The sequence below is a fragment of the Streptopelia decaocto genome, assembly GCF_964273445.1.
Source record: "Streptopelia decaocto genome assembly, chromosome: 24".
NCBI classification, from domain to species: Eukaryota; Metazoa; Chordata; class Aves; order Columbiformes; family Columbidae; genus Streptopelia; species Streptopelia decaocto.
The window spans coordinates 941,761-967,545 of NC_138679.1; the positions used below are offsets into that span (position 1 = coordinate 941,761).

The 25,785-nt window shown below is 57.8% G+C and overlaps 4 protein-coding genes across 10 annotated transcripts; 1 reads left to right on the forward strand and 3 right to left on the reverse strand.

Annotated features, from left to right (window-relative positions):
- Positions 1 to 66: 66 nt before the first annotated feature.
- On the reverse strand, positions 67 to 2,774 carry LOC309449638 (uncharacterized protein). Its single transcript, XM_082071898.1, has 4 exons — positions 2,685 to 2,774; positions 753 to 1,364; positions 242 to 387; positions 67 to 155 (listed from the first exon to the last, which is right to left on the reverse strand). Exons 1-4 carry the CDS (start codon positions 2,740 to 2,742, stop codon positions 108 to 110), a joined length of 864 nt encoding a protein of 287 aa, XP_081928024.1. The 5' UTR covers positions 2,743 to 2,774; the 3' UTR covers positions 67 to 107.
- Positions 2,775 to 4,365: 1,591 nt separating this feature from the next.
- Positions 4,366 to 5,752, reverse strand: JUND (JunD proto-oncogene, AP-1 transcription factor subunit). Its single transcript, XM_082071948.1, has one exon. The coding sequence runs from the start codon at positions 5,594 to 5,596 to the stop codon at positions 4,637 to 4,639; it is 960 nt and encodes a 319-aa protein (XP_081928074.1). The 5' UTR covers positions 5,597 to 5,752; the 3' UTR covers positions 4,366 to 4,636.
- A 4,650-nt stretch (positions 5,753 to 10,402) lies between these two features.
- Positions 10,403 to 15,491, reverse strand: LSM4 (LSM4 homolog, U6 small nuclear RNA and mRNA degradation associated). Of its 2 annotated transcripts, XM_082071800.1 has the most exons (6): positions 15,476 to 15,491; positions 15,378 to 15,444; positions 15,151 to 15,192; positions 14,945 to 15,043; positions 13,095 to 13,278; positions 10,403 to 10,970 (listed from the first exon to the last, which is right to left on the reverse strand). In XM_082071800.1, the coding sequence occupies exons 2-6, from the start codon at positions 15,378 to 15,380 to the stop codon at positions 10,882 to 10,884; spliced, it is 417 nt and encodes a 138-aa protein (XP_081927926.1). In that variant the 5' UTR covers positions 15,381 to 15,444; positions 15,476 to 15,491; the 3' UTR covers positions 10,403 to 10,881. The 2 variants fall into 2 exon arrangements, with proteins under 2 accessions (XP_081927926.1, XP_081927925.1); XM_082071799.1 differs by lacking the exon at positions 15,476 to 15,491 and having other exon boundaries at positions 15,378 to 15,475.
- PGPEP1 (pyroglutamyl-peptidase I) lies at positions 15,381 to 25,072 on the forward strand. Of its 6 annotated transcripts, none has more exons than XM_082071796.1 (6): positions 15,381 to 15,444; positions 15,476 to 15,654; positions 18,633 to 18,685; positions 23,585 to 23,701; positions 23,894 to 24,126; positions 24,470 to 25,072. In XM_082071796.1, the coding sequence occupies exons 5-6, from the start codon at positions 23,921 to 23,923 to the stop codon at positions 24,660 to 24,662; spliced, it is 399 nt and encodes a 132-aa protein (XP_081927922.1). In that variant the 5' UTR covers positions 15,381 to 15,444; positions 15,476 to 15,654; positions 18,633 to 18,685; positions 23,585 to 23,701; positions 23,894 to 23,920; the 3' UTR covers positions 24,663 to 25,072. The 6 variants fall into 6 exon arrangements, with proteins under 6 accessions (XP_081927922.1, XP_081927921.1, XP_081927919.1 ...); XM_082071793.1 differs by lacking the exons at positions 15,381 to 15,444; positions 15,476 to 15,654 and adding exons at positions 15,994 to 16,044; positions 16,842 to 16,975; XM_082071795.1 differs by having other exon boundaries at positions 15,381 to 15,654.
- Positions 25,073 to 25,785: the final 713 nt, after the last annotated feature.

Here is a 25,785-nt window from a genome sequence, read left to right on the forward strand (position 1 = left end):
GGGGTTTTCCCTGGACTGGGTGCAGCGCAGGCAGAAAACCAAGGCCAAGGCAGCAGCTTCTTTATTCAGCAGTGTGGGCAGCCCCGGGGGGGGCCACGGAGTGGGGGTCACCTGGGTCCGTAGTGGGTGATGGGGGACCCCTCTGTCACCTTGCTCTAGGGAAGAGAGAGAAAGTGGGGTGAGCACCCCCAGCTTTGCCCCACTGCCCCCCCCTGCCACCCCTCAAGTCCCCCCCACGCACCATGGGCACCTCGTCCAGGTGGTGGAATCGGGGGGTCCCGCGCCGGCACAGCCGCACCAGCAGCACCGCTGCTGCCCCCACCAGCACGCAGACGAACAGGCAGATGATGACGACCACGCCAGGGCTGGGTTTGGCGGGGGGCTGCGCTGCAAGAGGGGGAGACAGGCACCCCGTTACCCCCGGCACCGCCAAGCCGTGTGCCTGGTCTCTGAGCACCGCGGCAGCTCTCGGGGCGAGAGGGTGCTCACGACCAGCTCCAGGTCTCCCTGATCCCCCTATCCCACCCCCCTCAGACCCAGCACCTGGCTCTGGCATCACCTCCACCTGGGGGGGACCAGCTTGGGCTCTGGGGTCACCCGGGGACCTGCACCCCTGAGCCTCCCACCCCACCCTGTGAGTGCGGCCCCTGAGTGGGGGGTCTAGGGGAAACTTGGGGCTCCTGCCAAGCCCATGGCCATGAGCAGCTCTGGGGGTTCCCTTCCTGCACGGTGCCCCCCGGCCTGGCTCTCACCCGAGCTGCCGGCTGCAGTGCCGGTGCTGATGGCTGCTGTCGTTCTGGAGCTGGTGGACAAGGTGTTGGCACTGGGGGTCCCAGTGGGCGCAGGAGAACTGGGCGCAGGAGAACTGGGCGCAGGAGAACCTGGCGCAGGAGAACTGGGCGCAGGAGAACTGGGCGCAGGAGAACCTGGCGCAGGAGAACCTGGCGCAGGAGAACTGGGCGCAGGAGAACCTGGCGCAGGAGAACCTGGCGCAGGAGGGGACCCGGAGGTTCCAGGTGAGGATGGGGCCAGCGTTGCTGTCGAGCTGGGTAGCTGCTCGGTGGCCGGGGAGCTGGGCACGGTTGGCGGTGACAATGATGGTGCTGCCGTCGTGCTGAATGGGGGTGTCGTAGGTGCTGCTGAGCCTGGCGTTGCGGTGGGAAGTGATGCTGTGGCTGGGCTGGATGAAGATGTAGGTGCTTCTGGAGTCGATGTGGTGGCTGAGTCAGATAAAGGTGACGTAGACAGCGGTGTGGCCGATGCACTGGACAGGGGCGCTGAGGTGGGTGGAGGTGGAGGTGCTGCTGAGGCCGCTGTGCTCACAGACACTGTGCTGCTGCCATCTGCGCCACTGTCTCCTGTCTCTGAAGCGTGGAGGAGAGCGAGCTGGTCAGCGAGGACGCGGCAGGACCGTGGGGCAGGCGGAGCCCCGGGGGGACAGGGGCACCGGCCCCAGCTCCTGCCCTCGCAACGCTCATTTCCCAGGTGGTTTCACCATACACAGAGAACCAGAAAACCGGGATTAAGCCAATATCACATCCCAGAAATCCGGGGTGGGGAAGAGCCCCCCGAGCCGTCACGGCACGGGCGCAGTGCCACGGGGACGAGCGGAGCAGCGCGGCAGCGGCGGGCACGGCACAGGGACACGTGCCAGCCCAGCCCCGGTGGCACCGGCCAGGCAGCCCCGCGCCGCCCTGCGATGGGGACTCCGCCGTGGCCTCGTGGGACGCGGCAGCGATTGCCGGGCAGCGCCAGCACCGCGGTGCCCTTATCGGCCCAAGTCCTGTTTGCACAAGAGGAGGAGCAGGTCCAACCCGGCCCCACGGGGGGACACCGGAGCAAATGCCCCACGGCAGAGCCAGCACCCAGCGCCAGCACCCGGGGGGACTGTGTGAGTGGCTGCTGGGGGTCCCCACAACCACCGGGCCCACGGGATGGGCCGTTCCCACCCAGCTGCCACCCTGTGCCGGGCTGGTAGCGAGCCCAGGGCTGAGCACCCAGGGTTGGGTGCCAGCTCCTGCGCCGGGCCGGGCAAGTCGAGGCACCCCAGGGTGCAGGGGAGCGGTCGGGGGGCTCAGGATGGAAATGGGGGGACCACGGCACAGCACGGCCCACAGCATGAGGGCCCTTTGCCCCCAGAGTGCCAAGGCGGTGCCGGAGCACCCACGCCACCACAAGCACCAGCCGGCCCAGCCGGTTTGGCAGCGCCGGGGCCGCATCCTGCCCTGCGGTGCTGCCAGCTGCGGGAGGGGCAGGCTGCTCTCCTCCCACCCGGGGAGCCCCGGCGGGAACAGCCTCCCCGGGACCCCCAGGGAGGGGGTGCAGACCCCCGCCTTCCCACAGAACCCTGGCTGCCCCGGGGCAGGGCTGGATCCGGCCCCGCTGCACCCCAAGGAGCTGGGTTAGCAGGCAGGGCCCCCCCAGTGCTCCCCAGGCTTGGGGGGGGCTTACGGACCCCAGAACACGCCGAGCCCGGCAGAGCAGAGTGCAAGGGAGCCCACGGGAAGCCCCTCCCGAAACCCCCGGTGCCCGGTGCTGCCGGGCTGGGCGGCGGGAGCCCACGGGGAAGCCCACAGCCCGCCCGGTACCGCGGCGTGCACAGCCCCCGAGTGCCCCCAGGACCGCACGGAGACCCCGGGGTGCACGGCCCCGTCCCGGTGCCCCCCACCCCCGTCCCCCGGTACCTGCGAGGAGCACGGCAGCGGCGCAGCAGAGCAGCAGGCGGAGCGCGCCCCGGGCCATCCCGCCGCCCCGGGCCGCGCCGCCGCCCCGGGCCCGCTCTGCCGCCGCCTCCGCCGCCGCCGCCTTTATCCGCCCCGGGGGAGGCGGGGGCGACCCCGCCCGCGGCGCCCCCTGCCGGCCCCGGGCCGCGCCGCAGCAGCGGCACCCCGCGAGCATCCCCCGCACCCCACCCCGTGCCTCAGTCTCCCCTCCAACCGGGAGACCACCCTGGGCAGCAGGAGCCACCCCTGCCGGCGGCGCCCCGGGGAGGGGACTGGTCGGGTGGGGACATGGTGACATTGGGATGGTTGGACTTGGGGATGTGGGGACACAGTGACCTGGTAACATGGGCATGGGGACACGGGGATGAGGGAATTTGGGAACACAGGGAGATGTGGAGATCTGGGGATGTAAGGATGTGGTGACAAAGGGATCTGGGGGCATGGAGATTTTAGGATGTGGGGACACAGGGACTTGTGCACAAAGGGATCTGAGGACACAGGAATGTGGTGACACTAGAGACCTGGGAACATGGGAACATGTAGGGACACAGGGGCACAAGACCCACAGCCACGGGGCTGCGCTGGCTCTGCCGCAGGGACAGACAGACACCCTGTCCGTCCCAGTGGCGCAGCAGCACATCTGGGGCGCAGCATGGCCGCGCCGGGGCCGCTTCCGCACGGCGGGGAACGGCGCTTCCTCCCGGCAAACCGCAGCCGGGTCCCCGGGGAGGCCACGCTCCCCCCGCCGCCACCACCCAGGGCAGGGCCCCAGCGTGCCGGGCTCCCCGCCAGCAGGGCCATCCTTGGTGCTGGCACGGTATGGCACAGCTCGGCGTGCCGCGGCTGGAACTGGCCAGAGCGACTGAGCCAAGCTTCCCGCTGCTGGTGCCACTGTCCCCAAATGCTCCCAGGACAGAGGGTCTGTCCCTGGGGTGCTGCTCCATGGGCTGGATTGGGGAACCAGCCCTTGCAGGTGGGGGCCATGGAGGAGGAGCCCTGGCAGTGCCGGGAAGCCAAGGCCGGCTGCGGGAGCCCAGGGAGGAGCCCTGGACGCCCAGACTCCCTGTTTGCCTTGAGGGGGCCCGGCCAGGAGCTGTGGGGTGACCCCAGGGTGCCAGAGCACTGTGTGTGTAGGGGGGTGTTGGGGACCCTCCCATGGAGGCACCAGCCGGCCCAGGGGGGTGGCAGGACAACGCTGCAGCCTCACAAGCAGCCAGGTTCCCCCCAACACCTCCCCAGCCACAGGGAACCCCCAGTAACCCCAGACGCCCCCGAGGGAGCCCTTTTAACCCCTGAACATCCCCCTTTACCCAAGGGAGCCCTTGTAACCCCCAAAACTTCCACTATTGCCTAACGAGATCACCCCCGACACCCCCCAGCATACAAAGCACCCCCCAACAGCCCCTCCCAGCGACCCCCAGAGCCCCCATCCCCAGGGGTAACCCCCCACTCCTCCCAGCACCCCAACATCCCTCCCGTCCGATCCCCATTCCCGCCGGTACCCCCCCGCCTGCCCTCTCCCCCCCCCCCGCCCCAAGATGGCAGCCGGCCGCGCCGCTTCCTGCCCGCGCCGCCGCGCCAGGTCCCATCCGTTCCCCCCCCACCCCGTTCTCCCCCGGCGCAGCAAACACCGACAAGCCGGTCACCGTTGTCGCGGGGGGAGTTTTACTGGGGCCTGACTGGAATGTCTCGGGCACGGGGGCCCGTGAGTCCCGGCGCGGGTTGGGGGGGGCGGCCCGGGCTCCCCGTCTAAGTCCGTTTGCAGCGCGGGAAGCGAACGGTGCCCCCCCCACACCTCGAAAAAAAAAACCTGTCCTCTCCCCCCCCACTCACACCCTCAAGTCCCGCGGGGCCCCTCAGTCCGTGTCCGGGCCCCCTCGGTGGTGCAGGGGGGATCCCCCGGGGCGGGGGGGTCAGTACGCCGGCACCTGGTGCTGGTGCTGGGGCAGGAGCTGGCAGCCGCTGTTGACGTGGCTCAGGACCTTCTGCTTGAGCTGAGCGACCTGCTCCCGGAGCAGGCTGGCGGTGGACGCCAGCTCCGTGTTCTGGCTCTTGAGGCTCTTCACCTTCTCCTCCAGCCGGGAGATCCGCTCCAGCTTCCTCTTGCGGCACTTGGAGGCGGCGATGCGGTTCCTCAGCCGCTTGCGTTCCGCCTTGATGCGCTCCTGCGTGTCCATGTCGATGGGGGAGAGCGGCGGGCTCTCCCCGAAACTCGGCACCTCCGGGACGATCTGAGGCTCGTCCTTTAACGGCGGTGGCGGGGGTGGCGGCGGCGGGGGGAGCCGCGGGGGTGGCGCCGCGAAGGGGCCGGGGTCGGCGGCGTAGCTGACCGCCGGGTAGCTGCTGAGGTTGGCGTAAACCGGCGGCTCCGGGGCCAGCCCGGCGGCGGGCAGCTCGCCCGCTCCGCCGCTTCCTCCTGCACCGCCGCCGCCTCCTCCCGCTCCGCCGCCGCTCCCCGCCGCGCCGCCGCCCAGCTGGTTCTGCTTGTGCAAGTCCTCCAGCGCTTTAACGAAACCCTCGGCGAACTCCTGCTCCTCGGAGGCGGCCGCTTTGGGGTAGAGGAACTGGCCGCTGGTCGGTGTGGTGGTCACCAGCCCGTTGGACTGGATGATGAGCCGCTCCAGCTCCGGGGACGCCAGTTTAAGCAAACCCAGCTCGGCCGAGCCCAGCAAACCCGCCGCTTCGCCGCTCGTCGTCGCGCCCGGTGCTTTCAACGCTGCCGCCACCTGCTCCGGTAAGGCCATCCCGAGCGCGTCTTTCTTCATCATGCTGCCGCCGGGGAAGGGCAGGAGGAGCCCGCTGCTACCGGAGGACGGGGCGAAGCCGCTGCCGAGACCGCTCAACACATCATCATGGTAGAAGGGTGTTTCCATCCTCCTCCCCCGCCCGGCTGCGGGGAACGGGGGGCCGGGGCGGGGGGAAGGGAAAGGAACGGGGCGAGCGCTGCGCCGGGGGGGAGGGGAGGGCGGGGGAGGCGCCGGTAAAACCGGCGGCGGCCCAGCTCCTGCGCGCGCGCACACACGCGTCTACCGCGGCCGCGGCCCCCGCGGGGCTTTAAATACGCGGCGGCGCGGCGGTGACCTCACCGCGCCGAGCGCTGATTGGCTGCAGATGACGTCCTCGCCCGCCCTCGTTTGCATAAAGGGGCGTGGCCTCCGCCCCGGGAGAGGCGGCGCCACGCCCACTCCTGGCTCTCGCCGTCGCCGGGGAGACCGGGCGGGTAAACGGGACAACAGCGCGAGGGCCCCTGGGCTGACGTCAGCGCGGGGGAAGGGGCGGTCACGTGGCCCTCCCCGGCGCCGCGCGCGCCCCCGCCGGGGCTGATGGGGCACAAAGGGAGGGGCGGGACCGGGGACCGGGCACCGGCTGTAAAACGGTGCGACCAATAAATAAACACGCTGCGAACAGCCGGGCCGTGAGGGCCACACCGGGCCGGTGGCTACCCCCGGTGGCTACCCCCGGTGGCTACCCCCGGTGGCTACCCCCGGTGGCTACCCCCGGTGGCTACCGGGCCCTGCCCCTGTGGGACGGAGCCGCCGTGTCGTGTGTGCCCGCGGTGATACCGAAAGGTCGCCCCGGCACTGCCCCCCCGGTGTTTACCCCCCGTGGTACCGGGAACGGGGGGTTTGCCCAGCCAGCACCAGCGTGCACAGCCTCATGGGGGGGTCACCGCCAACCGCGCGGTCACGCCACCCCGCTGCCGTGATACGTTGGGTCAACCGGGCCAGGCTCCCCGCGGGCCGCCCCCGTTCAACCGGCAGCGCGGAAGGAGTTAAGCGGTGGCGGCGCGCGCGTCACGGCCGCCGGAGCCGCGGGCGGCTGAGGGGGCGGACCGGCGTCAGCGCTGACGTCACCGGCACCGGCCCCGCGTGCGGCCGCCGCGCGGGGGGGCGGCGCCGATGGCCGCCGATAACGCACGTGCTGGCGGGAGGCGGCGCAGCCCGAGGGGCCCGGGGCCGCGGGGACACCGGGACCGCGGGGACACCGGGAACGCAGAGAGGCTGAGCGCCCCGAGATGCAGCCGGATGGTCCCGGGGCTGCGTGAACTGGGGTGATAAATGAGCTGTGGGATGGTGTGGGGACAGCACCGGCCATGGGGACAGTGTGGCACAGCGTGGGGCACAGAGTGACATGGCACTGGCCATGGGGACAGCGCCGGCCATGGGGACAGGCTGGCACAGCGTGACATGGCACTGGGTGTGGGGACAGTGTGGCACAGCGTGGGGCACAGCGTGACATGGCACTGGGTGTGGGGACAGCGTGGCACAGGGCGCTGCTCAGCCCTGGCTGCGAGGAGGTCACAGGGGACACAGGTGACATCCAGGGCAGCGCTGGGGCAGCCCCTGGTGCTGGCACTGGGGAAACTGAGGCAGGAGGCGGCTGGGACAGGGACCTCCCCTCCCCCCACGCCTGCAGTTAATTACATCCCAAATCAACTGGGTTGCTTAACCCTCAAATAAACCCGAACGCGACCGCGGTCCTGCTGTCCCCGCCAGCCGGTGGCCTTCGCCATCCCCGGTGTCCTGACCCAGGGAGGGGGCAGAGGTGGCGGTGCCGGTGTCCCCGGGCCCGGTGGTGCCGCGTCCCCGGCTCGGCGCACCGACCCGCCGCGCGGCTCCCAGGTGAAGCCGCCATCTGCGTTTCCGCTGCAAACCCGTCATTAGGGGCGCGGCGGCGGCCGGACCGGCAGGTTCAGACTTTCCGTCCTGACGAAACCCGCCCGGCGAGGCACGGGGACCGGGGAGGGGACAGGACCGGGGCTTGGGGGCGGCTCCCCCTGCCCTGACACCGCACAGGGACCCCCTGGCCGGGGGTCTCCCCGCGGGCGTCGCGCATCCCTCCGTGCCGCTGCGTCCCCCCCGTCGCCATCGAAATGAGAACCAGCTTCGGCTGAAGGTGCTTTAATTAGTTGCAGGGAGGAACGAAGTGGCCGCAGGGCCCCCCTGGAAGCGCGGCTGGCCGGTGGCCAGGGCTGCGAGCCGCGAGCCACGAGCCACGAGCCACGCTCCAGCCTGGCCCAGCCGCCGCTCCCCAGCAAAACCCAGCCACCCCCCAGCATCCCCCCACAGGGGTCACAGCACCCCGGGGCTCGTCCTGCCACGTCCCCCCACCCCATCGCCACTGCTGCTCGTCCCACGTGCCTCTCGTCCCCAAACCGGGCACCACGGGACGTCTTGCCGGTGACAGCCTGATGCCCGTGGCGATCAGGCAGCTTCATTTTCTTAATGAGCGTTTAATGAGGGTCATGATTCAGCTGCCCCTTCCGCCTGCAGACCCGCGGGGAACACGAGTGGGGCAGCCCACGGAGCCGGGGGCAGCGCCAGCGTCACTTTGGCTGGTGGCTGAAGCTGCTGTTCCCGGAGGCGCCGGAGCCCCCGCCGCGCCCCGCTGTCCCTCGCCACCTGCCGGGGGTTATATTTACCCCGGAGCAGGATTTCGGATGAACCCACGTCCAAGGCACGACGAGCCTGGAGCCACGTTTGCCAGATCATCCCCCGCATCTCTTGCTCTTCCCACTTCCCCCGTAACGGGACCGTTCCCTGGTGTGTAACCGGCTCCATCGCACCGGTCGGGCCCGATCCCGCTCCGGACGGGAGCCACAACACGCCACGGTGACGCTTGGCAAACTGGGGACACGGGCTGGACCCAAAGATGCCCACAAGCGACCATGGATGCGCTTGGATCTCCCTGTCCCCCCAAAAAGGGAACAAGCAGGAGGGTGTTCAGCACCCTGGGATTTGCACCGTGGGCACAGGGGAAGCTGCCTCTTAGTCACGGAGAGGAACCGAGCGGGAGGACGAGAAGTCACCGGCTGCGTGTCCCCAAAGCCACACCGGGCCCCAAGGAAGCGCCGAGGGGCCGCGCTGCCAACACTCCAAACTAAGAATTAAAAAAAAAAAATAGGAAGAAAGAAAGAAAACACATTTTAAAAGGAAAAAAAGGAGGAGGAGGGTTTGACGTGTATTTTTAGTTGCTTAGCGCAGCCCTGAAATATTTCGGCAGCCACTCCCTCCGCGTCGCAGGCGGCTGCTGTGTAACTATTCCTGTGCTGCTCCCGGCGCAGCACCGAGCCGTGAGTCACCGCGGGGCTCCGGCACCGGGACACGGCCCCGCGGAGCTGCCACCAGCCCGGTGACACCACAGTGCCCCAGGGAGGCTTTGCAGTGGCCGTCGCCGTGTCCCCTGCGCCCCGGCCCGTCTGGGATGTGTGGGTCCCGTGGCGCCCACCCTGCCGGCAGCGCCGCTCAGGCCTTGGTGCTTTTAACTCGCTCCTCATTGATTGTTGTTGTTGTTCTCTTTATTGTTTCGCAGCCTCCCCGTGTGCCGTGGGGCACACGACAGCCCCGGACGCCCATTTTGGGGGTAAAAAGGCCCAAAGCCACAGCCACGCCATTGTCGCACGGAGCCACCATCACCCAACCTGCTGCCGCGCCCGGGGACAAAAACATCCCGTCAGGGCTGGGAAAAGGAAAGGGGGAGGCGAGCAGGGCAGGCGGCTAAAGCCTGGGGTTGTAATTAAACGAAAGCAGAGCTTAATGAGCTCCAACGCCCGACCCCAGAGATAAGGCGCAGGCGGAGGACTCTGAGCCCCAGCCAAAGGTCCCATTGTTGTGGTGAAGGTTTATCTGGCCAGAACAGCCCCGACATCCCGGCAGCACTGCGGCCGCTTCCCCTTCTCCAGCAGCGCAGCTGGAGCTTCTGCGGCGCGGAGGGACCCGGAGGGAGGAGCCGCTTGGGAAGGGAAAGTCTGACACAAAGCTGGGCTGGGCTTTGTTCAAATGCCACACGGGTGTTTATGTTGAGTTTCCAGGAGGGAGGACGCTCTGCCCCGTTCCCATCGCCCGGAATCGGCTCCTTGGCACCAGAAACTGAAAGTTTAGCTTGGGGATTAATTATTTAGGCCAGAGCGAGGGTTTAGGCGAAGCCAGGCTCAGCGCCTTCGTAGAGAAAAGAGAGAGGGAGTCGTTCTTGTGGAGGTTGGCGGTTTATTCCTACTCACCACTGCACGCGAGTTACAGAAACGTTAAAAAAGTAAGTATGTATAAAAGCATGTTCTTCACCCATTTTCACGCAGTGGCGATGGCAGGGAGTAGGCTTCGATATGGGAACTGCTTGTAAAAAAGCAACAAAACAAACAAAACCTGTTCGGGACAAGTCACAATATCAGCTTTTCCCCTAAAATTAAACTATTTCATCCCTTCGGGGGGTTGAGCTGCGGTCGGAGCCCCTTTGTCCCCCCGTGTCCCCACACAGACCCTCAGTTCCCATCAATCAGGGGATTTTGTGGGTGCGTTTTGCCCCAGAGCTGGGAATCCACGGAGGTTCCTGAATCACCGGGTACCAGAAGCAAAGAACTTGAGAAATATGGTCAGAATTCAGGTTTTAAAGTGGGGGGGGAAATAAATCAACTCAACCGCTCGGTTGCTTTTCAGAAAAAACCAAACACATGAGGATGAAGGGGCAGAGCAGCCCTCCACAAAACCACAGACAACTCCTTCCTTTAAAGGAAACTTCTAATCTCAAGTCAAATTAGTAATAAGCTAATTGGGAAACTCTCATTTATCACAAAGTGCTCTGGGAAAAAACCCTTGATGGCCAACGCAACGTTCGCCCGACGTTTCCTTCGAGCGCAGGAAAGAGACAGACTGACCAGCCAGAAATAAAGATAAACCACAGCCTAAAAGTTTGGTGTCTTTTCTTAACAAAACCCCCAAACCCTTAAGACTACTCAGGTACAGATCCAGCATCCTCAGGTTCAGTGTTTTAAACCAAAACACTCGCACCTGTTACAAATACAACGAGTTTCCCACCTTTCAATACACACAAGAAATCCAAACAATCCAAAAAGTGTTTTTGCCTCCGTTCTGGCGCACGTGGTTCATCTTCCTAATGAAACCCGGCGACCCTGAGAGATGAAACGGAGCTTTCCCCCTCAGGAGAAGGCAAACTTCAGTCCTTAAAGACTATTTTTTAAACATTTCCAATGACTTGCCGACTAGAAGGAGCGAATAACTCCGCTTTCCCGGGTTCAATGGCGAGGGGCTTTCCAAAACGAGACGGTTCGGGCTCGGACCGGTTGGCGGAGCGGGAAGGTAACGGGTTTGGGACAAACGGCGATCCTGAGGTGCTGAAAGCCAAACGGGGTGCAAACAGCCCCTCATTGCTTCGCCGACTGCCTGCCCGGCTTCTTCTCCTGCTGGCCCCTTCCGCTGCCCGGAATCCCGCGGCCGCGGCCGCCGAACACACCTGCGGGGCAGAAAGAACGAGCGCGGGTGGGACAGCGACCCCGCGAGCCGGCGACGCGTCCCACAGCTTTACGTCGATTCTAGTTTTACCCAAACTCACGCCTACTTTCTAGTCTTAGCAGCAGAAACGGGACTTTCAGACGAGCTGTGCTATGGGTGTGAAGTTTAACTTCTGAAAAAAAGAATGGAGGAGGCGACCCTGTGTTTTAAATCCTGTGGGGTGAGCGGGTTACACCGTGTCCCCCCAAAGCAAAGCGGCAAATAAAAGCAACGAGGCGACAAAGCAGAAAACAAATACATCTGAGCGCCCTTGGAGCCAAAAGCCACGAGCGTCTGAGCGCCCTTGTCCTTCCCTCACCGCTCACATTCACCTCAAATACACACAACAGCAAATCCGGGCGGGGGAATTTGATCTGGGTGTGCGAAAGTGGTAAAGGGGCTGTGGATCTACTGCCACCCCCCTCCAAAGGGCAGGACCCAGAGCAGCCCAGGTTGGGCAATGGGCAGAAAAGCTGCTCTGGAGCGCTCGGCTCTGGCAGCTCCACCTTGGAGACGCGACGAAGGCACGGGCAAAAGAAAAATAAAGTAAAAATAGTAATAATAAAAATATCGCTCTTAACCCTGCAGCTCCAGAGAAGCTGGGCAGAAACTGGCAGAATTTGGCAAGCCGAGAAGTAAAAGGCGAAAGATTTACCAGGGTCAGAAACAATAATCCTTTCAACTCTCTGCACAATTACAGCTTTGCTTCTGCCTGCTGGCCTCGCAACAGAACCGGCCTGCATTTTTATTTTCTCCCTCCTCCCTTCGTGTCTCGGTAATGAGAGCCAAACGTTTGAGCTAATTAGCAAATGCCGAAGCTTCCCTTTAAAATATTCCATCGGCGAATTGAAGCTGCACATCAGAACAGCGGGGAACTCCGCCCCACGCCGAGCTCGGCTCGGCTCCCCACGAGGGGGTTATTTCCACAGCTGAAATGTTTGTCCAAATAACCATCTTCCAAAAAAATGAAAAAGAAACCTGTTATGCCAAGTGCTTTGGCCACTGAAAAAGGGGAAGGAGGAAAAAGAAAAGGTGCCTTCAGATTTGTAAAGGTCACTTCTGCGCGCTGGGAGGAGGAGAAGTCGAGGGGTTTTTCCTCCAGAAGTCCCTGCGAGTCGCAGACGTCGCGCGATGGCCCCGGGTACGTCCCGCCAGGTTTCCTCGTGTAATCTAAACGGGGGCAGCTCGTTAAGGCTGCTCTGCAATCAGATGTCGCCCCTTCGGTGTCAGGGTGACTTTGCAAACCTCCGATTTCCTGCGCCAAACCCGGGTTTGTTGTCGGGAGCGGGCGCGCTCGGGATCTCAAAGCTGGCGCTGCAGGGTGAGGCTGTACCGGGAGCGACCCCGGGGCTGAGCGCGGTGACCACGAACTGCAAATACATGGCGGGAGGGACGAGCAGGAAAGGAGAGGAACGGCTCTCGGCTTCCAGCAGGACACTTTGGGGAGCAAAAAGCAAATCTATCCCCCAGCCGAAGCGCTCCAAGGTCCCCTGACCACACTGCGCAGGAAGGAAGAGCTGGTTTGGTGACTTATTTCTTCCTAAGTGGCAACCTGTCCTTTTATCAGAAACATGAATTATTCACGTGGAGCAGGAGGAACACAAACCCTCCGGTATTTTTTTTTGGTTTTTAAAACATAAATAAGTCAACAAGTCAGGAGAGCAAAAGCCCCATTTTCCTGGGAGAAAAGCTGATGTTTTTCTATCAGTGCCACGGTGTGTTTCCAACCAGAAGGGCCAGTTGTTTCCCTCCCAGACTTGCTGAGCCAAGAGACACCAGTTTTGTTAGGCCACGCTCCCGAATTAGCCAGGAGGGGTAGAAGCAGTCAAGCTCAGACTCTGCAGGTCCTGCCCAACCCCAGGAGGAGGGAGGCACATCCCTGGCAACAATCTGCCCGATTCTTTGGCAGAGGCAACACGCTCGCTCGGCTACACCTCAGCCAGCAGCAGCTCCAGCTTCTCCCAGACACACAGTTTTGGGTTTAAAGCTGAGGAAAACGAGCCGTTCCTCGCACAAGAGGTGAAATTTAAAAGCAAAGATCCCGCTCAGCCCCTCTCCGAGCTGAAAAACAAACCAGGATCGTTACCTCGTCCAGCACCTCCGATGCCGCGGCCCTTCTGCTGCTTCTGCTGCTGCATCCCGCCGCGGCCCCGGCCCTTGGACACCACCTCTTCCTTCACCATATCGATGATTTCGTCCGGGATACGCAGGTATTTAATGGTGCTGCCACGAATGTAGCACTCGGGCATCCTCCAGAACTTGTCTCCATCCTAGCGGGGAGGAAGGCGTTAGGCTACGAACAAAACCAGGTGCTTTTTGGGTTACTTTGGGGGCGTTTGAATATTTTCCATCACTTCTGGAGAGTGTGATGGCTCCACCAATCTTTTCTGAAAGCGCTATCTGTAACTAGCTGCAAAAAAAAAAAGGGGTTTTGTTCCTCTAAAACATGCAGCCCTATAACTTTGGGGGGAAGAGCGTTCAGCCACGAGCAACCGTAGCTTTAATTTGTTCCACAACTGCAGGAAACGAAGGACGAGGAGGCCGAGGAAACCAGCACCTTCCCTTCTCGTACGAGAAGGGAATCGAAAGCGGGAGCGGAGAGCGTGGTAAGTCACACACAACAGCTAAAAGAACTGGATTATTTTGGCAAGAAAAGCGCAGCAAAAGGCGTCGTCGTGGAGTCACCTCGCTCCTTCCCTCCTCTGGGCTGGGGAGGGAACAGCGAGGCAGGTCTGGAGCCAGCTGGCATGTGCCAAAATAAAGAGCTTACAGATATATATATATATATAAAAATAAACGTTTCAGGTGTGTGGTTATGCAGCAGCCACCTCTCTATGTCGTTTAACGCAGTTTCGGGGCTTTCCTACGATGTAAATTCTCAGGAGTTTCACCTCCGAGGGCGGTTGGGGGAAGAGGAATCGAGCGTCGAAGCTGAAACAACAAGCGGGCTGCCCATGATGTCAGCGGGAGGGGGGCCGGGACCCGCCTCGCCCAGCACCGCGGCTCCGCCAGGGCTTGGCCGCGGACGGGTTTGGCTCCAGCCCAGCGATTCTCACGTGGCCGAGGCGCCTGTAACGCCCCAGAAGAGCGAGCGAGACGAGAACGCCTCGTTCCTCCTCTCCGGGGAGAAAATAAATCGCTTCCCTCCCCACCTCCCCGCCCCACGAGGAGTTATTTGGGGCGACTCTGCCTGTACAGGCAAGTTCTTTGTGCACAAGACGAGACACAGAGAACCAGCCGTGTTCCAAACGCCGCCCAGTGGACCCCACCCTGCCCTGGATGCTGCTCCTTGGCTGGGGAGGGGGGACGGAGCCAGACGCTGCTTCGCTTCCTCGTTCCGGCCTCTCCCCTGGAGTAAACACCCCCCCCGGGGGCCGGGGCCGCGTTCCGCCGCCTCTCCGTGCCATCTAGCGGCCAGTGAAACCAGTGCCACCAGTACAGCCCCGGCAGAGCCTCCAGTTCCGCTGTCACTGGGTTTGGGAGGTGCTTTGGGTGTTTTACTGAGCCCGGTGGCTCTGGATCCCACTAGAGCAGAAAATCACTGAATCTTTTGGGTTGGAAAAGCCCCTCGAAATCAGAGTCCAACCACAACCCACCCATGTCCCTAAGAACCTCATCTAAATGCCTTTTAAACTCCTCCAGGGATGGTGACTCCAGCACTGCCCTGGGCAGCCTGTTCAATGCCCCACAGCCCTTTGGGGAAGAAATTGTTCCTAAATCCAACCTCAACCTCCCCTGGCGCAACTTGAGGCCGTTTCCTCTCATTTTAACTGCATTAAATTTACATTTACATTGAATTTACATTTCAGGCAGAAATCACCCATCCACAGCAGCGACGGCCTCTGAGCTGTCCCAGGGATGCTCCCCAAGGGCTCCCCGGGACATGGAGGGTGAGAAAGCCCGGCCGGTTCCCGGTACCGGGGGCTGCAGCCTTACCCGGGACGTGCAGATGACCTCTCGCAGGTTGATGTTCATCCAGTTGTCGCAGCTCACCAGGTGCCCGTTGTACGTCTCCCCGTTTTTCAGCTCCACCAGCTGCAAGAGACGGGAGTCACGGGGGTGGGGGGACGTCGGGTCAGCCCCGGTACCGGGAACCTGTCCCGGTGTCACCGGCGAGGTCGGGGATAGGGGCCGGTACTCACCATGGGGTGGTTCTGGGCCGTCTTCAGCAGGGACAGGGGCAGCTGTGGAGGGAACAGAGAAGCCTCAGGCACCGGGACGGTCACCGGGACATCGGGCAGCGGGGAGAGGCGAGTCAGGCCCCCCCGCCGCGGCCCCGGGCCCTCCCCGCGGCTCCAGCCCCCCGAGTCCCGGCCCCGGGCCCTCCCCGCGGCTCCAGCCCCCGAGTCCCGGCCCCGCCGCCACTCACCATCGTGCCGGAGCCGCGGAGCCGCCGCCGCGCCGAGCGCTGCCGCTCAAACCGCCCCCGGCTCTGCGCGGAGCCAATCAGCGCCCGGCACGGCGCCGGCGGAGCCAATCAGCGCCCGGCGCGGTCCCGGCGGAGCCAATCAGAGCGCAGAACACGGGCTCGGCCGTAAAGCGTCGCCGCGGCAACTCGGTCCGCGCTTTTGCGACAGCAGAAGAGCAGGGCGGGAAGCGGCTCCGGTTTGTGGTCTCCGCAGACTCCCCGGGGGAAAGAGAGTCCCGTGCGTCGATTAGTCTGAATGTTTTGTAACGGTTTAACGAACTGCCACCCGGGCCCCTTACAGAGTCCGGCGGACACCGCTCGACGGTGCAGCGGCTCCAGCCCCTCCCGCCGAGCTACTTCCTCCCCGTCGGCGGAAGCGGCGGGCATCGGGCCGCTCTAGGCGGCTGGGCGGAGCGCTCTCGGTGGTTGCGGGTGGGGGGGGCCGCTCTAGGCGGCGGGGCGGAGCGATCTCGGTGGCGGGGCGGGGTCGCGCGCTCAGTGCGGGGCGGCGGCGGGACCGGGGACGGGACGGGACGGGACGGGACGGGACGGGACGGGACGGGACGGGACGGGACGGGACGGGACGGAGCCGCGATGGAGAAACCGCGGCGGGCGGTGGTGGTGACAGGTACGGAGCTGTCCTGGGGCGGGAGGGGGGCTGTGAAGGGGGATGGCGGTGAGGCGGGAGAAGAGGGGCGAGATGGGGAACCCCTTCCCTGAGGTAAATTTGGCGGGGGGTGCTGTCCCCTCAGGGGCTGACTAAGGAGGTGCCTCGCGGGGGCTGTCTGGGGGGGTCTGTCCCCCGTGTGGGGTGATAAGCAGATGACCGAGGGCGGGGTTGGGGGATTTTGGGGGGCTGCTGTGGGGGGGGGTGTCAGGAGCTCTGGGGTGTCAGAAGCTGGGGGGGTCATTGTTTGCTGAGGGGCTTTTCATTGACTTTCCAAACACTTGGCCAGGCACAGGGCGGGGGGGTTGGCACCCCCCAGGCCCCCCCAGTGGTCTCCTGGTTGGGGACAGATGGGGACAGAGTCTCCCAAGGAGCAAGAAAACCAGTCAGAGCACTGGAGCGGGGGGGATTTTCTCACTGACCACCCCATCAAGGTGCCGGGGCCATTCCCAAAAATCACCCGCGCCGGGCGGCAGAAGGAAGAACAACCACAACCCAGGGGGTGAAAGGCCCCGGCATCGCGGGCGAGAGCTCGTCAGGCCCCTCTCCCCCCCGCGTACAAAGGACCGGGCGGCTTGATTTGTGGGGCAGGCAGTTCTGTGACAAATGGGGAACCCGGGGAAACTATTCAGGTCTCCCCCCCCTCCACCACCCGCCTCCGGCAGCTGAAGTTGAGACCGTTTGAATAGCGGGGGCGAGGGGTTCGTTGCGGTCGAGGCGCTGGAGCGGTTTTAATTGGAGGCAAAGTGTCTTTGCAGAGAACGGGCGCAGAGAGCGGAGAAGCAGGTGGCAAAGTCTGGCTTCCCCAAACCCGGATCTAACGCTGAGCAGCCGCGCTCGGCGGTGACTAAACAGAAAACTCGCGTCAGTAAATAGTCTGCCGCTTGCACAGGTGCTCCTTGCTCTTTTTTCCCTGTTTTCAGTGAAATCTGTTTCTAAAACGCAGTGGTTACCGTGTCAGGTCTAGCCATATTTGATAATTTGCCATCGATCTCGCGCTAAATTCCTTTTTAAAATCAGCAGCGGCGTTGTGTTCCCGTTCCGTTAGAGGCATGTGCTCGCCGAGCATGAGCGTTATTTGTATGTGGTTTCTTTTTTAGAACTCTTTAAGGAGATAATCCCATAAAGATCCCTGCAGCTGGTTTACTGCTAATGAGCCTTGGAGGGGCCCGTTGTGGATGCGGAGGAGCTCGGCGGAGTCGGATGCCACTGCCAAAGTTGCTTATCTTCCGTGAAACAGATAACGCGAGGATCTGTATCGGGGATGAGTCAGGAGCAGCAGCCCCCAGTTGTTTTTGTGCCAGTTTGCTTTTGGTTTCAGAGGGAGAGGATTAGGTTACGTGCGTGGGCACCTGTAGGATTTCACCGTTCCGGTGGTTGAATTGTTAAAAAGAAGTATGTGTATTATGTTTTATTTCTTTTGTAAGACTGCTACGATTTCTTTAGGAATGAAACAGCAGGTCGCGATTGTTTCCAGAGAGTTGTAGGACTGTGTTGACTTGCAGAAGCACCTGAAAAAACATTGGATTATTCGACTTATTGGCCTGTGCTGCGGTCGTAGGTTGTCTTAGCAATGTTGGAGGTTTTCTCCCAGGAAAATACACCTACATTTTGATTTTGTGGAAACCTTCGGAAGGTTTATGGCGGGGAGATATCGACTTTGGTTGGATTGTGAGAGATCCATCAGTGCGGACGAGCCCACGCTGTGCAAATTCCCGACGTCCTCGTGCACAGCGTAACCTCAGACTCGCTGCAGACAGCAAGTAGAAGGTTTCCATTAACGTGTCACGTAATATTTGTGGCCCCTCTCAAGTCCTTTCACGAGTTAGACAGAATTTATGCCTCCTAATTGCATTAGGCTCACAGGGTAACTCTGACATTTTAAATTAAAGCATATTGACATTGCGCCCAGATAAATTGCCTAACCTTTGTGTGCTTGCTCAGGAAAAGATGTTATGGATTACTGGTTAACTCTAAGTTACTCATTAGGAAATTTAGATGTGGTGAATAAGTATTTTTGATAACACTATCATAAACTTTGCTGCTCGGAGCAGGTGAGTTATCAGCAGCATTTTGGTTTTTCCTCCGAAGGTATAACCGATGCTGACAAAGATGTTGGTGAAGGGCTGAGTAGAGAAAAATGTTCGAGATGGGTTTGTCCACGTTTGTGGAAGCGTCTGCTGCGGGCTAAAACGATCAGGGACAGCAAATCCAATAATGATTCTCATTCCGTGACATCGGTCAACTTATCTGCTCATAACAAGTTTTTCTAACCCGGTCAGGAAGGAAAAAACATGTTTCCCTGCTGTCTGTTGGGGGAAAAGAGTTTCTTTTCAGGTGAGTTATTGTTTTCCTTCACAGTAAAAGGTGCAGAGTTCAACCATTTTTGTGAAGGTCTCATTTAGAACTTGGATGTAAAGGAAGGACTGGGCATTAGAAGAAGTGAGTTTTCTCTCAGGATATATAAACCAGGGATCGCTTTGCAACGTTAAGCTCAGTCCAACGTGTGAGGGTGACTTCATCACTGTGGATTTTCGCCTCTCTTGCAGGGTTTGGGCCGTTCGGAGAGCATGCCGTCAACGCCAGCTGGATCGCAGTGCAGGTAACAAGTTCAAACACAGCGCCCTGCTCATGACGTACCCCTAAGAATCTTAGTTTGCAGCTCTTTTTATAACTTGGCTGCTCAGTCTGTTAACCGAGACCAGCTCGCTGGTCAGCTGGATAATGTTTTATTCGCTTCTCGGAAAACAATCCCTTAGCTGGTGGAGTTTAATGAGATTTGGTTAATGTAGCTAAGGCAAGTGAGGAATTCATAACTCCCTGGGTTTGGAGGATGTTAAATGGGGCAGGGAGCCTGGAATCTTCCTCTGCAGGAGGTAATTCCAAATAAACAAGCAAACCCAGAGGAATTGGAATGTTTTCTCTCGGAGAGGAGGATCCTCGCTCGAGCAGATCGTTCGTGCTCGAGCAAATCGTGCTGATGCCACTTGTAGCTGCGTCTGCTCGAGCGCGTCCCTCCGCGTAGCGCCGAGACCTTCACACACAAGGCAAGAAGAGGAAATCAAACTCTTGCGAGATGTGCGGCTGAACTAAGGATTTGAGGTTGCTTGCTGTAAAAACATCATCCAGGCACAGCGCTGCCGCATTATCCCGCTTCTTATTTGTCACTCTGGCTGTGGTTTATGACAAAGCTACTGGGAATTCCAGGGTACCTTTTAGTACAGTTGCTCAGGGAATTAAATCTATTTTTCTCCCCAACACGTCTCTCTTCCCTTCAGAGCCCTGAGATTAATATCTTCTCTAGAATGCTTTTAAATTAAATCACAAACTCTAATCAATTACAGTCAACTAATGTCCAGATGTCTAATGTGTTGGCTGGTTCGAGAAGACGAAACCTTTGCCTCCAAGAGCTTTTTGAAAATGAATGTTTGAGTGAGGGTTTGCTCAGCTCCAGTTTGGGGAAAAACGCACGTTGTGTATGTGGAAAAAAATGACACGTTACTGAAATTATTAGTGAGACTAATTGATTTGGTTTTTTCTTACTCATGTCCGTTATTGTGAAGAAGCTCCTTTTATTCTAGAGGAGACAGGCATAAGAGTATTTTGCACCTGGGGCAGGAAGAGTGCCTTATAAAAACAAATACATATATATATATATAAAAAGAGCAATTGTGTGTCATTCCTTCAGCCCGGCGGCTCGAGGCACCGTGTGGCTCATGGATGAATAATCAAGTGCATTTTAAATTAATTTTACAGGTCTGCGGGTGTTTTGAGAGTCTAAAACTGCAGCTGCTGGGGTGGGCTCTTGCCGCCTTGCAGCCCGTCGTCCTCCCGGTCCTGTTCAACAGCTCGTTTTGCTTCCAACTGGAACCGAAAAAGCAACTTTGGGCAGGATTTTTGCCTTTCCTTCCCCCGCCTCGGCCCCGAGAGGCCCAGACAAAAAGGAACAGCGTGTCTTTGAGCACATGCGAGTTGGGCATTGTGCGGGTTTCAGACAGGGGACTTCATGGAGCTGAGTGGACACAAAGACGTGTCTGAGTTCCTGAGTCCCAGACGGTGTGATCTGCATTTTAATAGAAGAAAAAATCAATTAAACAATCTTTGTAAATCCTTCCTAGCTCTAGGGCTAAGCTAGTTCTGGTTTATTACGCCTTTTATTATCCTGCATCCTGAGGATAAAATTCTCTGCTTTTCTTTCCCGGCCGCTTTTTGGTTTTATTTGGCTTCTCCAGAGCAGGGTCGCTGTGACTTTTCCCTGGGACTGCAGTGATTTTCTAGTACTGCTGCATGTTTTTGAAAGCTCAATGACTTTTACACGTAGTTAACACATAGGGTACCCTAAATAGCAGCGGTAACAATCTCATAAAGTGAAGATGAAATGTTTGGAGATTTTTACACATAGGGGAGAGATTTCCTATAAATTCAGAGGGAAGAAAGACTTCTTTCTGCTTTCTTTCCCGAGGCATCCAGCAGAAATCTTCCCTGTTAATGTAGATTTGCTGCTCGGTGTTTTCATCTGTTTAACATTTCGTTGGAGGGATTTTTTCTTTTTCCAGCTGCGATTTTTGCTTTTTAAAGATGAAGTTTTATAGAACTGTTCAGTGTGTTTCCTGCCCTTCCCGATGTGACTTCAGGTGCACACACAGGTGTGTCCTGGGGACTGTGGAGCTGATGGGCTCCTGCCTTCATCCCCCAAAGTGCTTCTGGCGAGGAGGAGGAGGAGGAGGAGAGAGGTCAGAGCGCGTTTTGACATGGCGAAGGACAATTGCTGTCAGGGTGTCTAGACAGACCTGATAAGGATATTAAAGGCTGACAAAGGCGACCATTGTTGAGGGGTCAGGGAATCGGTCAAACACGTTCGTTTTTCTGTGTTTGTCAGGTATACAAGGCTGGGGGCAATCAGTTGTTGTCTGGGGGCCCGCGTACATCTTTATACATCTTTATTATTGAGCGGCAGCGCGCCAACGCCGTGTTTGGTTAAAAAACAAACGTTGTGAATTTGTAAAGCAAAGGTTTAATGTCTCGAGAAGGTGGTTGTCGCCGGGATGTGCGGCCCGAGGTTTCCCCTTCGTTATAGTCGCTCGTTCTGCGCCACCGGTAAAACTTCCCACGATCAGATTCATCTTTAGGAGCCGTTTCACACTCTGCAGAGAAGCGATGATGAATTCCTACCAATTAACACTGTGCAGATCTTCCTAAAGAGGTTTGACTTGTATTTGAATACTCTCATTTGCAAACTACTTACTCTATTAACGCACCGCATAAAGCAGCTAACGTTTGGAAGGCCCGTTCGTGTAAAGAAGATGTGATGAGACATTGCTGAGCATCCATCTCCGGTAATGAATGTCTGTGTGCGCCAGACGCTAATCAATACTTTAATGCTTTAATATCAGACTCGCCCTCCAAGCCAGAGCAAGTGATTTATCATTGTTGTTGCTCAGATCTGCTGGGCCGTGAAAGTCTCACTCTTGCTTTTGCTGCGTGTTTTAGGTTGTTTTAAATCTCGTTGCGCTCTCCGTGGTCTGGACAAGTGTGAAAGGTTGGGTTTTTTTCTCAGTAAAAAAAGGCTCGTGCTGATAACCGCAGAAAAAATGTTCTAAAATAACTGCTCAGGTTTATACGGAGGAGGTGGGATTGTAACGGGGGAGTCCAAGGACCTCGACTTGTCCTCTCCTTGGAGCTGTCTTTACTTTGTCAGAATTTGAAACCTAGGGAAATGCAAGATTTGGAATCAGGTAGGCTCTGTTTAAACAGCCCATCTGCACTCCTTAGCCTCACATTTGCAAGCCTGATCTCTGCACACAGGAAAATAAAGCCAAATGGTTGCATGAAAGCGCAGCTCTTGGCTCTGATCACAGAATCTGAACCTGAAACGGAGACACTTTAATAATTCAAGCATATTTTAAAATGTCCTTTGATAGTTTGATGGCTTCTTTCATCGCTGTTTCTACCTCAGATCCATGAGAACGACGGCGCTGGCGTGGGGACATGGGAGTCGCAGGTTATTTTCTTGCTGCACACGCAGCCCCTTTGATGTTAGCACAAGCAGTCATTTCAAGCTCTTGGCACAAGTGAGTTTTCATTTTTCAACCAGTATATATCTCAGGAGAAGAGCAACATCAGACAACAAACTTCTGCTGTCTGTTAACGTGTGAAAAGCTGCAGTTGGTTCTTCTGAGTGACCCCCGGGCCTGGCGATGGAGATGCAAGAAGGAAAAGGATGCGCTTGCGGCTCCTTTCCAGCGGAGACGGAGCTGCGGGAGGACTCTGCGCAAGGCTGCTGCTCTGTGGCACGTACGCTCACTTACCACTCTTGAAAAGCAGCCGTGAAGTTTTCAGAGTGCCGAAAAATGTCGTTTTCATCAGAGGGGAACTTGATCCGTGTCAGACACTGTTGGAATTCATCAATCACAACAGCGAAGTTGCTTCAGTCACTGGGAAAGTGTCGCCTTGCACAAGGCTCCTGACCTTGAGCTCAGCTGATGATTTTGTTTAAGAACATGATTTTTTTTCAGCAGCTTTAGACCATGGGGGTGTATCTTCTCCTTGAGTTCTTCAGAGTTTGGGTTTGACGGCCCTGGAATGTTTCAGTTCTGATAAAGTCCTGTTCTGGTACTTAACTGCCACTTCGTGCTTATAAAGGTTTAAGGAAATAGGGTAAGTTTATTGCCTGGATATTTGGGATATTTTCACGGCGTGGCTTTAGTTACCGTTATAGAGGGAGAAATAATTTATTGCATTAGTTGAATCACTACAATGGTAACAACTCTTGTTGCAAAATTAAGTACCATATGTTAGGTATAGGTAAAGCTAGTGATGGGAACCTGCTTTTTGGAAATGGGCTGCGTCGTATTCCAGTTCTGACAAAATAAAACAAATACATTGAGGAGAGCGTGCCAGTGGTGCTCTGGAGCGCTTGTTAATATTTGTGGAGACACAGACACCAAATCACAGCCTGGGAGCACCGGCCCCTCACCCCGAGAGCTCTCGCTCCTCAAACAAATGCGAGTTTGCTCCCCAGGCCAACACACCCGAGAGAAGACAAATTCTGTGACGAATATAATCTTCTCAATTCTACTTTCTCTACAAAATACCGGGTTCTTTCAAGAAGGGAGTGTGACTATCTGCTTCTATAAATAATTTAGCCAACCTTTCTTTTGAGCGTGGGCGCTGCTCATGACTGTTGTCAGTTAAATGTTGGTTTCTTTGTTGATAACTGTTGTCGGTTAAACGTTGATTTCTTTGTTATACACACATCAGAGCAAAACAAACGGGCCTGACGGGGAAGACTGTTAACGCAGGTGGAGAGACACCTTTCTTGTTCCCCGTTATGGGTTGTTTTCTTCCCTTCTTGCTCTGTTTGCTGCTTCTTCTGTCTCAGCTCTCAAGAGACTCTCTCCTCGAGGCAGTGCAGGGTATGAGCTAGAAAACCACTTGAATATCCTGAATATCCTGATCTCCTGTGCCTGACCGTCCTGGGTTTCTTCCCTTGTGTTTGTAGGAGCTGGAGAAGCTGGGACTGCGAGATGATGTGGATCTGCACGTCTATGAAGTCCCAGTTGAATACCAGACGGTGCAAAGACTCATTCCCACGTTGTGGAAAAAACACAGTCCCCAGGTGAGTAAGTGGAGGAGAAAAGACAGAGAAAATGGTTAAAATCTGCCATTCTAACAGCAACCAGCTCGTTACTGCGGTATCCACACGAGAACCCTATAACAACTCCGTCGGTCTTTGATTGGGAAGAGCAGGCTGTTGCTTTTCCACCACTTGTATTTTGGTTGATTTAACTCGTTTATTTTCTTCTTGTAGCTGGTGGTTCACGTGGGTGTTTCGGGCATGGCCACGACCGTGACTCTGGAGAAATGCGGCCATAACGTCGGTTATAAAGGCTTGGACAACTGCCGTTTCTGCCCGGGCTCTCAGTGTTGTGTCGAAGGTGGCCCCGAGTGCATCGATTCCATTATCGACATGGACACGGTTTGCAAGAGGGTCTCAGCGCTGGGGCTGGATGTCACCGTCACCATATCCAAGGACGCCGGCAGGTACGAGATGCTGCTGATCAGTGGGGGAAATAAGACTCGTCCCGCAACACACGTTCCCTTCACGCTCAGTTTATGAGGCCCGTACGATTCGTGCGCTTTCCCCTTCTCATGGGACTGCAATACCATCGATTTTTCAGTGGTTACATCATCGTCAGGGGAAAAAGATAAAATTTGTCCTAAATTTGGTTAAAGTGACCACAGACTCACAGTAACTGTCTTCTATCCTGCTCTTGATCGCAGGACATTGCCGCAATGCCAAGTGATAAGATGGGTCATCCTGCCCTGCACTTTGCACGCTGTATTTATCACTTGTTGCTAAATAAACTCTGTTTTTGTATTTCAGATACCTCTGTGACTTCACTTACTACACGTCTTTATACCAGAGCCGCGGGAGGTCGGCTTTTGTCCACGTGCCTCCTTTGGGAAAGCCCTACAGCGCCGAGCAGCTGGGCCGGGCGCTCCAGGCCATCATAGAGGAAATGCTGGATGTTTTGGAGCACTCTGAAGACAAAATCAATTGTCAGCACGAACACTGAACGCGGACAGAAGCTCTCCTGGTATTGCACTTCCACAATTTTTTCCCTGCTACTGAAGTTTTGGGGAAAACGGTCTGAAACGTGCAGACCCAGAATTGGAGACTTCAAAAAGAAACAAGGAAAAAAATTCCACTGCTAGAAATTGACTGTTTTTTTGGTCAGGTGTGAGCATGTCAGCCCAGGCAACCAACGATTCAGAATCTCTTTTAAAACACCTGCGACTGCTGGTTCTCTGAAGCAACTGATGTGTTTGTGCTGTGTTGTATTGTCTATCAGCCAGGCAGTGGCTCCCGACCCGTCTCACGCGGCGCGGACGGGGAGTTTCCCACCTGGACTTTGCCATTCAGGTGCAGGGAGTCAATAACCCCATCTTCTCATGACTAGTTCTTAAATCAGAAGGTTTGCTTTTGGTTTGGTTTGATTCATTCTTTTTCCTCCCCCCTTTTAGGCCCGGATTATAGGTTTTAATGTAAGAGAGTTGGAGCGGTGTGGGTTTGTTATGAACAGCGCTTGGCGGGGACGGGGAGTCTTCAAAACCGCTTTGCTGAAATGGAAAAACACTTTAGGCAGTGATTTTTCACCCCCAGTATTTGCCGGATCCTCTGTAATGCACTGGTAGCTGCAGGTAGAGGGATGGTTGGCTTCCTGTTGTTGTGGAGCAGGAATATCTTTCTCTTTATTTTTCTATGAGCCCAACTTGCGCCAAATATTCCCAAATGTCTTTATTTGTTATTACGCTCTCAACGCCGCCTTCCTCGCTCAAGTCAACCATATACCTCCTGTACAAAACACATTGTTTCATACGTGTATAAAGCGAATCGTTAGCGGTTAAATAGCTTTGCTAAAGGCCACTTTCTCCACAGGAGATCTTTATCCAGACTCTTGGTGCTAGCTGTTATTTTTAAGGTGAAGGTTGAGTAATTTATAACCTCCTTAGTTATACATTTTCATTCTCGTTAAAGGTTAGAAGAATAATGTTTAACTTCGAAGTTGCCACGTTAATTTGTAATAGGCATAAATAGGCGGACGTGCGGATTCAGAGACATTCTGTCAGATCTAAAAATCTTCAACCTGTTCCCGCTGTCTGTAAACCAGGGGGGGTTGTTAGAAAAATAGGAGTTTT